Below are 15,091 nucleotides of genomic sequence, written 5' to 3' on the forward strand. Positions count from 1 at the left end.
CTACTACTACTAATAACACTATTAGCCTACTAAAAGGCTACAACTACTAATATTACTATTAGCCTACTAATAGGCTGCTGCTACTACTACTACTAATAATAATAATATTAGCCTACTTAAGGCTGCAGCTGCTACTACTACTACTACAAGGCTACTACTAATACTATTAGCCTACTAAAGGCTGCTGCTGCTGCTGCTGCTGCTACTACCACTACTACTACTACTACTACTACTACTATTAGCCTACTAAAAGGGCCTGAATATTTTTTTATATTATTCTTTTCTGCAATTTTTTGTCTTCGTTTTAACAATGAAGAATTGTGAATATATTTTTATTAACCTTGAATGTATATTTAGTTATCTATTAACAATTCACAGGTAGTTGTCAGTTTGTTTAGGCTAGTAATATGCTAAAGACCAATAAATAATTTAATCAGGATGTTAAAATAACAAAAAATAAATAAATCACCTACACGTCACTAACAACTTCACTGAGCAATAGTCACTGTACAATAAGCAAATCCCAGCAGCTCCATCACTTTTTTCACTTAATCCCCTTGCAATATTTCCATTGTGGTTTGTGCAGCGTGAAGATTTGGAAAGTAGTTTCACATTCTGCCCTATATATGTATATTTCCCCATTAACTTCTTAAATGATAACTTTTGACCACAAACACTGAAGTGTGACTATTTTGTCATGAATATTTAACATTTTCATATCATTTACAGTTGAAGTGAGAATTATTATTAATATTGACCTTAAAATGGTTTAGAAAACATTAAAAACTGCTTTTATTCTAGCCAAAATAAAACAAATAAGACTTTCTCCAGAAGAAAAATATAGGAATTACTGTGAAACATTCCTTTCTTTGTTAAACATCATTTGGGAAATATTTAAACAGAAAAAGAAAATCACAAGAGGGCAATTTTGACTTCAGCTGTACATGATTATTCTGTGTTTGTGCCAAATGCGTATACAAAGATTTGCACCAATACTATATATATAAAAGCCAGACTTACGAGATGTACTGCTCGGTCTTGTTGTACTTCTTGGCCAAGTATTTGGCGGAGGCTTTGCTGGGGATCCTGACGAAGGACAGCTCTTTGCCGTAGCGCGTCATGTTGCAGGGCGTCTCGCAGACACAGTAGTCATTATCTCTCTCCACCAGGAAATCTAGAGCCCCAGAAAAAAAAGACAAGAGCGTTTCTCTTAACCTCAGAAATCCTGGTTAAAAAACACGGGGGACAGATGATGAGGTATGAAAAGGCCCGGGGAAGTGGGTGGCGAGGTTAGCGGGGGTCATAAATCGAGCTGTCCCGTCATGGCCTCGGGATCAGACATGGGTAATGAGGAGTGGATGAGTTCAGCGGGAAGAAACGGCCTCTAGACTCAAATGTTTCAGGGAGGAGAAGGCAGATTTCTTACCTAGAGCTGGATCCGCACATTCCTTATACTGCTCCGGAGTGCAATATGGAGCATCTCCTAAAGACAAAAGCAAAACAGAGCTTATGAGCAAAGAAAACGGCTGCGGTTTGAGTTAAGGCTGCACAATGTATCGTTTCAGCATGGATACTGCAATGTGATCATTTGCAATAGTCACATCGCACAATACTGTGTATGCAACATTGAGTCTGGATTATAGTTGATCAATTGCATGGGTTATGAGACATGTGACTGTATGAGAATTTGAAAAGTATTCCGGCCTGAGAAATTGTACCATTTGTAACTTTAATAACTATTAATTTTATTGAATTATTTATTTAAAAAGTCTATATATCCCTTTGAGTATTAAATTACTGTACCTGAATACTGTTAGACTCCATGAAAAGCAATAAAACTCTTTCATTTATATTTTTCATTATTGCATTTTTCTGTTTATTATATTTTATTTATAGTAATACATTATTATATTAGTTTAATAATAGTTTAATAATAATAGTACACTAACAGTTTATTTATTTATAGTTTATTATATTATATTTTATGCAGATGCACTCCCCCACAGTGCATCCCCATACCAATCAATCTAAAATTGATCAATTCTTTCCAAAGAGAGTGTCACGATCACCAGCAATCTAGGCCTTGCAGATCGCTGGAAAACATGCACTATTAACTGGACTACAATTCTGCCACTGAAATGAACTACAAATCTCATCATTCTCTGCACTCACACACCTGGCCCAGATTCCCCTTGATTGAAAACACACAGCTGAAGCTTGTGAGGACTGATTACCCAGACACTTGCTCTGATTACAGCACACACATTTTTGGTGAATCTTGTTTTACTGTGAGCTTTACAAAGCCTTTCCTTGCCTTGACTAGCCATGTTTTCTCCTTCGCTTTGTTTTATTGTTTACTATGATTTGCTGCCTGTCCCGACCATTAGTGGTGGGCAAAGCGTGGCTTCGTGAAACTGAAACAGTTCAAGCAAATGTGTCGAAGCTTCTTTCGTAGACATTTGTCTCTACAGTGACACCTAGTGGTCATTTCTTTATGTATTGCACTGGAACATCTTCAGCAAAGAAACAGTAAAGCAAATTGAGGAATTAAACCCCACATTGTGGAGTTGAAGCTTCAAGTGATTTAGCAGAGCGGTGAGAGTTCCTGACTAGCATGCAGAGATAATAGGTTCGAATCCAGGGTGATGCAGCTGTAGATGTTAGTTTTTAAATGCTCTGTTTTTGTAACACGTTTTGTTTTAACATTGGTTTGACATCCAAAATAACACGTTTTGATTACATATGTCTTGTTTTGGTCATAAAACAGGGTTGTTGCTAGATCAGATAAGATTGTGGCGGAAGTTAACTAGAATTATTTATATTATTCAGTAAATTTCCCATTTATTGTATCGTATTAACATCTACCCCAACCCTAAACCCAACCATCACAGTACTGTAAAAATATTAATTATTGTTAAACAGTGTAACAAAAGTAATGCTATATTGATGGCGTATCTGCAGCTGTATCCTATCTAGACTGCATCATAAAACAGTTGCATTATTAAAATACATAAATTCAGAATTTCTGAGTATTTGTACAAGTTGGGGTTCAAACTCAAAAGCCATATGCTGCACTGTAACTCTGTGCACACGCACAGTCCACTAGTCTATATGAGACAGAGTTTTATTCTGACCATCAGTCAAATGCAGATTGGCAAGGTCACGAAACGCTTCTTAAATGATCGATGCCTTGAATCGCTTTAGTCACGTGACCTGTGTGTTTCGAATCACCTTGGTCACATGGCCTGGGTGTTTTAGATCATGCTTCGGTGCAGTGTTTTGAAACACTGACTATTCGCCGGTATTCCACGCTTTTGGATTATCTGCGCGCTTCTTAATCGTTTACCTGCCTGACGACTCTCTTAATAAATTGCACTTGGATCCTCATCTCCGTTGTACCCCCTACTCATTACATAGAGCTATTCAAGTCATCTGGTGAAATTGTACTTATATCGATATTGTCGAAAAACTAAATATCGCAATGTCAGATTTTTTCCAATATCATGCAGCCTTGAGTTTGAGTTATTTTTCATATAGAATTTGTGTTTCAAGACACTTTCTGTGCCATATATGGGATTTTGAATGACATTGACCAATCACTGAATACATTTGAGTCATTATTTGAAAATAGTCTCAGATAAATTCATGTTGAATGGTCTCTTTTTGAGTTATTTTTAATTTGAGAAATATTTTTGATTAAAAATGTCCAGGTCATGTTAAACCCCAAAACCTAAATAAATAATATTTAGAATTTAGAAAATTAAGTCTATTTTAGGGTAATTCACATTTTTTCTTTTATTAGAACATTTTTAAGATTATTTTCAGATTTTTTTATATGCATTTAATTCACATTTTTAGTAGAATAATATTATTTTTATATTTTTTACCTTTATATCTGTTATTTTATTAGATCACAATAAAATAATTAGATTTTAACATTGATCTGCTGCTTTGTTGATTATAATGGTGGCGTTTTTATGTTCTCTCGAGTGGAAATTTTATAGTGATTCATTGATTAAGCTTTGATCTTTTATACTTCATTAAATGTGGTAATTTTACAGCATGTTTTGTCATAGTTTTTATTTTATATATAAAGTTGTATATGTAAAGTCAGAATTATTAGCACTTGTGAATTATAAGCCCCCTTGTTTATTTTTTTCCCCAATTTGTTTAACAGATTTTTTTCAGCACATTTCTAAACATAATAGTTTTAAGAATTAATTTCTAATAACTGATTTCTTTTATCTTTGTCATGATGACAGTAAATAATATTTGACTAGATATTTTTCAAGACACTTTTATTCAGCTTAAAGTGACATTTAAAGGCATAACTAGGTTAATTAGGTTAACTAGGCAGGTTAGGGTAATTAGGCAAGTTATTGTATAACGATGGTTTGTTCTGTAGACATTTGAGAAAAAAAATATATAGCTTAAAGGGGCTAATAATATTGTCCTTAAAATGGATTTAAAAAAATTAAAAACTGCTTTTATTCTAGCTGAAATAAAACAAATAAAACTTTCTCCAGAAGAAAAAAATATTATCAGACATACTGTGAAAAATTTCTTTGCTAAGTTAAACATCATTTGGGAAATATATATAAAAAAAAAAAAAAAAAAAAAAAAAAAAAAAAAAAAAATCAAAATAGGACTAATAATTCTGACTAATGTTTTAATAATTTTAATAAAATACATTTTTTTTCGTAAATTTTTACATTTCCATAAAATTTTGTATTATTCTTTTTATCTTTTATTTTTACATTGCGTTTATATTTTCATTATTTTATATATTTGCAAATAATACTTTTTTTCCATTTTATTTAATGATAATTAGACATTTATTAAGCTCAGATCCTCATTATTTTATTAAGTATATACTTATTGTTCTTTTTTACTGTAATAAAGTCATGCATATCTTCTTCTTGAACACGGCAATTCAACTATTATATTTTAAGTAAGTACAAATTAGGCAGTACATATTGCAAAAAGAAAAAACCTAAATACTGTTCATATAAAAAAAAAACATTTTATTTTGTTCTTGCGAAATTTCTAGTCTTTTCCTACCTCAATATAAAGTAATAAATGCATTTTACCTTACTAAAAAAATGCAAATGAAGTATGTCAATTTTGGGCTGCCTTTAATTTATGCTTCTATCAATAAAGAGAGAGACGAGATGTTTAGATGACTTTATTACAGTAATGGGAATCTAATGAGAAGCATCGTTAAAAATAATTACAAACAAAGCCTAAAGTAAAACGTCCATGCTCATTACAGAGATGAGAAACGGCCTCGATTGTCATGCAAATAATAGTTATCATATCAAACCTTTAATAATCTTAAAATAGCTTTCCTCATGCATGATGTATATTATTATTATGTTTGTGTGTGCTTCAGAACATGTGATATATCCTTTAGCAGAAAGCTTGAGGATGAAGTACAAAAGGTGCGCGGGAGAGAGAAAGAGAAGAACACAGTGTTCTGGCTAAAGGTGAAGCGTCTGTCTGTTAATTAAAACGTGCTGCCGTCCATCACGCTGTTGTTATCAGCGCTGAAGCTCTCCTCAAAAAATCTGATTTCCTCCTTTAATTAATTCTATTTATTCAGCTCCTGAAGTTTCCCTGAATAGCTCAAGGACTCTTGCGGTGAGGAGAGAGCAAACAATTGATGATACACTGAGAGAAGAAAATGTGTCTAGACCATATTACAACTAATTAACTAGTTTGCCTAACAACAAAGCTGGAGATCCTCAACTGCAATAAACAAAATGGTCAACAAGCTGTTTCAGTGGATTATAACATTGATCTGGAGCTTTGTCCATTATAATGGAGGCGTTTTCATGATCTCTTGAGTGGAGATTGTATTGTGATTTATTTATTTACATTTGCTTTATTAAGCTTTGATCTTGAAAACTATATTATTAGGTGTGGTCATTTTATGGCAAGTTTGCTCATCGTTCTTATAAACATGAATAAAATCAATGACATGCTGAAAGAAAAAACTCGGGAATGATTAGACCATGATACGAGTCAAAATAAGAAATAATTAAAGGAATCATTTACACAAAACTGAAAATTCTGTCTTAATTTACTCATTCTTCATCTCTTACTAACTTAAACACAAAAGAAGATATTCTGAAGAATGTTGGACATCAGTAGCCATTGACGTTCATAATATTTTTTTTTCTACTATGGATGTCGATAGCTACTAGTTGTTGGCAAGTTCTGCAAAAAATATTTGTATAATGAAACAAATGCAATTACTTTGGCTCAATGAATTGATTTATACAGAGTGGTTGAACTAATTTCAGTATTTATTTCATACAATTATTGTTTATATATTATCACAGTATTTAAGCGAGTATACATAATTGCAATTAATTAATGTTAAAATGAAAAGTAATCTGTTACTTTATTTTTCAGCACAAAAGTAACTTAACTAGTTACTTTAAAGCTCATTATATAGCCCAGCACTGTTTACAACATTCTTCAAAATATTTATTGTGTGTTTAACAGAAAATAAGAAACTCAAAAGAAGTTTGGAATCCCTTGGGGTTGAGTAAATGGTGAATAAATGTTCATTTTTAGATATTTTGTAAACAAAAATCACTTTTCAAGAACTATAATAATAATAATAGTAATAATATTAATAATAATAATAAAGATATTAAAGTTTGAGGACAAACTTTATGGTGGCTTGAAAAGCCGAGTCTGAATTAGCATGTTACTAGCATGAATTAGCAAGTAACTAGCATGATTCTAACATAAATTAGCATGTAACTAGCATGATTCTAGCATGAATTAGCATGATTCTAGCATGAATTAGCATGTTACTAGCATGTTTCTAGCATGAGTTAGCATGTTACTAGCATGTTTCTAGCATGAATTAGCATGTTACTAGCATGATTCTAGCATGAATTGGCATGTTTCTAGCATGAATTAGCATGTTACTAGCATGTTTCTAGCATGATTTAGCATGTTATTAGCATGATTCTAGCATGAATTAGCATGTTTCTAGCATGAATTAGCATGTTATTAGCATGATTCTAGCATGAATTAGCATGTTACTAGCATGATTCTAGCATGAATTAGCATGTTACTAGCATGTTTCTAGCATGAATTAGCATGTTACTAGCATGATTCTAGCATGGATTAGCATGTTACTAGCATGATTTTAGCATGAATTAGCATGTTACTAGCATGATTCTAGCATGATTTAGCATGTTTCTAGTATGAATTAGCATGTTATTAGCATGATTCTAGCATGAATTAGCATGTTACTAGCATGATTCTAGCATGAATTAGCATGTTACTAGCATGTTTCTAGCATGAATTAGCATGTTACTAGCATGATTCTAGCATGAATTAGCATGTTACTAGCATGATTCTAGCATGAATTAGCATGTTACTAGCATGATTCTAGCATGAATTAGCATGTTACTAGCATGTTTCTAGCATGAATTAGCATGTTACTAGCATGATTCTAGCATGAATTAGCATGTTACTAGCATGTTTCTAGCATGAATTAGCATGTTACTAGCATGATTCTAGCATGAATTAGCATGTTACTAGCATGATTCTAGCATGAATTAGCATGTTTCTAGCATGAATTAGCATGTTACTAGCATGTTTCTAGCATGAATTAGCATCTTACTAGCATGATTCTAGCATGAATTAGCATGTTACTAGCATGAATTAGCATGTTACTAGCATGTTTCTAGCATGATTTAGCATGTTATTAGCATGATTCTAGCATGAAGTAGCATGTTTCTAGCATGAATTAGCATGTTACTAGCATGATTCTAGCATGAATTAGCAGGTTACTAGCATGTTTCTAGCATGAATTAGCATGTAACTAGCATGATTCTAGCATGAATTAACATGTTACTAGCATGATTCTAGCATGAATTAGCATGTTACTAGCATGTTTCTAGCATTAATTAGCATGTTACTAGCATGTTTCTAGCATGAATTAGCATGTTATTAGCATGATTCTAGCATGAATTAGCATGTTATTAGCATGATTCTAGCATGAATTAGCATGTTACTAGCATGATTCTAGCATGAATTAGCATGTTACTAGCATGTTTCTAGCATGAATTAGCATGTTACTAGCATGATTCTAGCATGAATTAGCATGTTACTAGCATGATTCTAGCATGAATTAGCATGTTACTAGCATGATTCTAGCATGAATTAACATGTTACTAGCATGATTCTAGCATGAATTAGCATGTTATTAGCATGATTCTAGCATGAATTAGCATGTTTCTAGCATGAATTAGCATGTTACTAGCATGATTCTAGCATGGATTAGCATGTTACTAGCATGATTCTAGCATGAATTAGCATGTTACTAGCATGTTTCTAGCATGAATTAGCATGTTTCTAGCATGAATTAGCATGTTACTAGCATGATTCTAGCATGTTACTAGCATGTTTCTAGCATGAATTAGCATGTTACTAGCATGTTTCTAGCATGAATTAGCATGTTGTTAGCATGTTTCTAGCATGAATTAGCATGTAACTAGCATGATTCTAGCATGAATTAGCATGTTACTAGCATGATTCTAGCATGAATTAGCATGTTACTAGCATGTTTCTAGCATGAATTAGCATGTTACTAGCATGAATTAGCATGTTACTAGCATGTTTCTAGCATGAATTAGCATGTTACTAGCATGTTTCTCGCATAAATTAGCATGTTGTTAGCATGATTCTAGCATGAATTAGCATGTTTCTAGCATGAATTAGCATGTAACTAGCATGATTCTAGCATTAATTAGCATGTAACTAGCATGTTACTAGCATGATTCTAGCATGAATCAGCTTGTTTCTAGCATGAATTAGCATGTTGTTAGCATGATTCTAGCATGAATTAGCATGTTACTAGCATGACTAGCATGTCACTATCGTGTTGCTAGCACCTTTCTAGCAAGATTAGCATGTCAGTAGGATGTTAAAACTGTTAGCGTGTGTTAGAATAGCTAGTCACAGTCTCTGGGACAGTTGCTAGGGTGCTGAAATTGGTTGCTAGGGAGTGGCTAGTAAGTTTAAAGGTAATCAGTGATTGGCTGCTGGCTAGACTGAGTTGAATGAGGCCAGACTCTAGTCTGTAGGACAGTCTGATGCAGAGTTATGAGCTCACAAAGGTTGATCCAATGTTAAGTAAATGGGAGTCTTTTACAATGGAAGTCTATGGGACAGTTGCTAGGGTGCTGTAAGTGGTTGCTAGGGAGTGGCTAGTAAGTTAAAAAGTCATCAGTTATTGGCTGCTGGCTAGACTGAGTTAAATGAGTCCAGTTAGAAGTCTGTAGGACAGTCTGATGCAGAGTTATGAGCTCACAAAGTTTGACCCAATGTTAAGTCAATGGGACTTTTGGGATTTTTCTGGGTCGTTTTTCGGAAAACCCAAGGTCGGATCAGTTAGAAAAGATATAGCAACCCGAGTCAGACCAGTTCGAAGGTTTGACGAAAGTTTAAAGTATGTAGCTTGAAAGGCCTAGGAGGAGATACACTTAGAAATTAGTCTCAGAAGAATAAGAAGAAGAAGAAGAAGAAGAAGAAGAAGAAGAAGAATAATAAGTTTAAGATAGATAACAATATGCTGGCTTTTCAAGCCACCATAATAATAATAATAATAATAATAATAATAATAATAATAATAATTCCTTACTTTTATATAGCACTTTTCTAGACACTCAAAGCGCTTCACCCATTGGGGGGAATCTCCTCATGCAGCATCCACCTGGATGACGTGATGGCAGCCATATTGCACCAGACCGCACACCACACACCAGCTGATTAGTGGAGAGGACACAGAGCGATGAAGCCAATTATGATATGGGGATGGTTAGGAGACTATGATGGACAGAGGCCAGTGGGCAACTTTGGCCAGGTTGCCGGGGTTAAACTCCTACTCTTTTCTGAGTCAGGACCTCGGTTTAACGTCTCATCCGAAAGATGGCGCTCACTGAGCAGTATAGAGTCCCCTTCACTATACTGGGGCATTAGGACCCACACAGACCGCAGGTTGAGCGCCCCCTGCTGGCCTCACTAACACCACTTTCGGCAGCAACTTAGCTTGCCCATGTTGTCACCTATCCAGGTACTGACCAGGCTCAGCCCTGCTTAGCTTCAGTAGGTGACCATGTGAGAGTTGCAGAGAGCTAGCTGCCGGCATAATGAACTGCTTGTTTCGACTACAGGCATAGTTTTTTGGGGATTTGTGATGTCACAAAGCAGCCCATCAGAAAATCATTCAAATAAATCCCAAAATGTTTTTATGTAAATGGACAATGTAAAAAATTATAAAAAAAAAATGTTAAAAAATCAAAATCACACGCAACAGTAATGTTACCTTTCTTGCAATAACAGTAACATTTTATAATAACTGTCATGATTACCAGCGATCTCTAACCACCAGAGGTTGCTGGTAAGCACTCACCCTCACAATAATCTATGGACTACAAATCCGCCATTCATGGACTACATTTTCATGCATGCACTCCGTTCCACAAACACACATGCTTCCTCATTTTGACTGATTACACTTGCACCAGCTGAGGATTGTCAAAGACTGATTACACACACTATTTATACAGCACACACTCTCACTTCCATTGCCGAGTCTTGTTTTACTGTAAAGTGACATTACAACGCGTTTCCTTAGTCTTGTTTCTCCGTGTGTTTACCCTAGCCTTGTTTACCTAGTTATCCTTGTCTGCCGCCTGCCTTCCGACCTCTCGCCTGTGTTTGATTACGATTCTGGACTGCCTTTATACATCTGTTTGCACCTGTGTTGACCATTGCCTCCCTGAGTTTGAATAAACCTGCACGTGGATCCTAAACCTCAGTTGTCTCTGTCACTCCCCGTGTTACAATAACCTTTATAATCAAGACATGATAATATTAATGAGAATTAATGCATGCGTATGACAAATGTATTTAAGTGTCATTTTCTCAGGTATGTCGTTTAAATGCAAAGGTGACATGACAACTTGACATTACCAAGACAACATAATTTTATAACGTCATAAATCTGTCATAAACATGACTGTCATGATGCCTTTATAATTGTGTCATGAATTTTATAACAGCATCATTAATATTTTTCTCGACCTCATCTACAGTGGCACAAACCGAATTGGTCAATAAAATGTTATTAAATATGCCGTCATAAAGTTATTTGACAGAGTAATGACATTTTTACTGAGAAATTTCAGTTTAATATTCATGACACTATTATAATGGCAATACTGAAACCATCCTCAACTTGACCAGAGCAGACGGAACTTGCTGTTTTGGAATGGGGGCTCCGCAGTTCTGAAACACAGTCTAAGCTGTTTACCTAGCACAACGCATGGACAGGTAACCAGTGACAAAACATTTGATTTTTCAGAACGCAGGCCTTCCTCAAATCCATTAATAACTGAACCAATATTTCATTTTTAATTTGTCATCAGTTTCACTTTTATTCAGCAACATTGCTTCTGTGACAATCTCTGAGCTCCTGGATGCGAGTATGAAGTAAGGACTGAGAGCACTGTTTTAATAGAGTTTAATACCGCATGCAGAATGAAAAGAAAATTCCTGTCTTTTTTTTTTCGGACAGCATAAACGTGTGTTCGGTGATGAAGATGACGATGGTGATAAGTGTGTGTCTCCAGGTGTTCACTGTGTGGGTGTCTGCGGTGCTTTACTCACTCAGTAGGTGCTGAGAATAGTGTCAAACAGCCCTGTGTGTATGGCTTATTCTGTCAAAAAATGCACCCAAAAGTCCTACACGACGGTAATAGTCTTATTACAATGTTTAAATGTCTATACTGCACTTCAATGATGCGACTAAAATAGGAATACTCCACATCTTAATTTGATTTGTGTTTACAACAAGTATGACTTTAAGTATATTTAAAGTGGCGCTCCATTGTATGGTTACAAACAGTGGTTAATGTGTGTGGCAGCAGTTTGCTTTTGGATGCGGCAACCTTTGAAGCGAATGAGCAAATGAGTGACGCACAACACAGAGGCCAGCCTGGGTTGCTTGGTCAAGTCCAATCCTACCTATAATCTTCAGTGCAAAATTCACCCTCACGCTCCATCATAACATCACAACTCACCAGACAACTTTTCATCTCGACAAGAAGTCTCATAGCAATTTAGTCTCACGAGATCTCGTCACACCCCATTAGTTACATTAACAAAGTAGTTTATGACACTGATGTCCTTTTCTGCTTCCAGTTCCAGTTGATTATAAGTTTCTCCAGCAAATTCCTGTTTGACCCAGATCAGATCTAGTTAATGACAAAGTGGCTGGCGATGATCAGAGGGCCGCACTTCAAAACAGACGAACAGATCTCAGCAGGGTGCAGGAGCCCAACAGGGATGCGGCAAATCACGCTTTTCTACTCACAGAGGTGAAAATCCTCTTACTCGCGCTAAGCTGAAAACTAGCAACCAGAATTAAAGCAAGACGAGCTGAACGGCTTTAAGAGCACAGCAAGGGTTTACAGTCATCGCAGGCTTAAAAGGCAACAGCTTGAAAACAGGGAGGCAAAAGCGAGCTGCTAATTTGTTTAGTGTTAAATAACTGGTAGCAAGAGTCTGCGAGAAATGCAAGATTTTCTCTCAAACTCATTAAAGCACTAGATGTGTTTACGCTAGTGTGTTTTTCTTTTCAAATGCATGTTTATGCTTAGCATCCACACAACTCTGACAACTTCAATCCATGAAAAACAGAGCAGTTTAAAAAATACTAAAGACCTCGCTTTAGTTTATAAACACAAATGTTGATTTTTAGCAAACACAGGCTAAAACAGAAATAGCCACAAAATCTCACGGCAATTCGTAACTTTTTGATTTAGTGGTTAATTCGTATGAATTCGTACAATCTAATTTGTACAATTTAGTACGATTTGCTCATCCCCCAATGACGGTTGGGTTTAGGGGTGGGGTTAGGTGCCACGCCTCCTTTTTAAAATCGTACAATTTCATATGACTGAATTCGTACGAATTAGCCACTAAACTGACAAAACGTAAAATACTTGCATTTTCTCGTGAGATCAAGCTGGAAATAAAGGCTTGGCTACCCAGAATCATTCTCTGATATGAACTATTGCATGTCATTTGTTCATCAGATTTTTATGACAGATTTTTCTTCCCACAAGTTTGAAATGTGGTGGTAGCTGTATTGAAATTGATTGATTTTTAAATATTTTTAATTGTCATGACACTGTTATACAGTTCAAATAAGCATAAACTAAATTGAAAACAATAGAGTAAAAAAGGTATAATCTAATACCTGATATATGTTTTGAACTGCGCCCCCTCTGTTCAAAACATATCGCGATTCATTCAACATTTGTATTTGAATCATCACACATTTGAATCGATTTTCAACCGGCTCATGGTGAATCGTTACATCCCTAATGTGCATTCATTTATACAAATTAAGCATATAAACAGTATGGAAGGTTAAGGTTGACAGCATGGTGTATTAAGTAAAATAAATAATGACAATAAAATAAAAAAAGAAAAGAAGAATTTAAGAGAGAGAAAAGGAAAAATAGGGCGCCATCGTAGCTCAGTGGTTAGTACTGTTACCTCACAGCAAGAAGGTTGCTGGTTCGAGTCTCAGCAGGGTCAGTTTTTTTTTTAATGGAGTTTGCATGTTCTCCCCATGTTGGCGTGGGTTTCCTCCGGGTGCTCCGGTTTCCCCCACAGTCCAAACACATGTGATATAGGTGAATTGATGAACTAAGTTGGCTGTAATGGATGTGTGTGTATGGGTGTTGCAGCTGGAAGGGCATCCGCTGTGTAAAACACATGCTAGATAAGTTGGCGATTCATTCCGCTGTGGCGACCCCTGATGAATAAACCGAAAGAAAATGAATGAATGAATGAAAAGGGAAAATATCATGAAGTGAATAGGCTGGGAGTGACATGTTCTTCAAATTTATGGTTTTACTTGAAGTAAAGGTTGTATGCTTGTGCTATTTCAACACTAGACATTTACATTTACTTTTATCCAAGATGGCGCCGATGACGATGGCAGCCTCCGTGTCGTGCTCTGCAGTAGTGTTTGTGTTTTTGTTAGTTTGTCCTGTCTCGAGTCATTTTCCTACAATTAGTTTCACCAGAGACGAATTGTTGGACATTCGGGCACATACACCACCGAATATTTTTCCATACCTGGATTTATCTGATGTTCTGTTGGACATCGTAGTCGGAGGAGCCGCGGTGCTGCTCAAACGCTTTCAAGCGCGCAGACGAGGAAAGCGTGCAGGCGCGCTTGTGAAACTCAGACAGCGCGGATTTCGGACCGCGCTGCCTAGCATTCATCTAGCAAATCTCCGCTCTCTACCCAACAAAATAGACGAACTCATTCTGCTCTCTCAGACAAACAGGGATTTTCTGCATTCAGCTGCTCTGTGTTTCACGGAAACCTGGCTGAACGACACCATACCGGACAACGCGCTTCACCTACCGGGCTATCAGCTGTTCAGAGCGGATCGCGACGAAGAATCAACGCGGAAATCACGCGGTGGCGGGACGTGCTTTTACATCAGTGAAAGGTGGTGTACAGATGTAACAGTTTTAAAGAAGATGTGCTGTCCAGATCTCGAAGCACTGTTTATTAACTGTAAGCCTTTTTACTCCCCGCGCGAGTTCTGCTCGTTCATCCTCGTCAGTGTTTACATTCCTCCGCTCGCGCACGCGAGTCTGGCGATACAGAAACTAGCTGATCAGATCACGGTGTTAGAGCAACAACACCCGGACTCTGCTTTAATCATTCTCGGGGACTTTAACAAAGCAAAACTGTCCCGTGAACTGCCAAAATATAGACAGCATGTTACATGTCCCACAAGAGACAGAAATATACTGGATCACTGTTATACTACAATAAAGGATGCATACCGCTCCGTCCAACGAGCAGCTTTGGGACACTCTGACCATTGTTTGATTCATCTCATTCCAACCTACAGGCAGAAACTGAAAACAGCCAAACCTGTATTAAGATCTGTGAAAAGATGGACTAACGAAACAGAGCGAGATCTACAAGCCTGTTTCGACCTCACTGACTGGAGTGTTTTTGAAG

General features: G+C 36.2%; 1 protein-coding gene across 2 annotated transcripts in view; it reads right to left on the reverse strand.

Moving 5' to 3' along the window:
- asic1b (acid-sensing (proton-gated) ion channel 1b) overlaps positions 1-15,091 on the reverse strand; it is a 387,101-nt gene that overhangs the window by 29,922 nt on the left and 342,088 nt on the right. For both annotated transcript variants that reach the window (XM_056447323.1, XM_056447322.1), the window contains 2 exons: positions 1,427-1,483; positions 1,021-1,174 (listed from right to left, as the gene is read on the reverse strand). In XM_056447323.1, the coding sequence (XP_056303298.1) occupies positions 1,021-1,174; positions 1,427-1,483 (211 nt within the window). The remainder of the gene's footprint in view (positions 1-1,020; positions 1,175-1,426; positions 1,484-15,091) is intronic.

The sequence above is a fragment of the Danio aesculapii genome, chromosome 22 (genome assembly GCF_903798145.1).
Source record: "Danio aesculapii chromosome 22, fDanAes4.1, whole genome shotgun sequence".
NCBI classification, from domain to species: domain Eukaryota; kingdom Metazoa; phylum Chordata; class Actinopteri; order Cypriniformes; family Danionidae; genus Danio; species Danio aesculapii.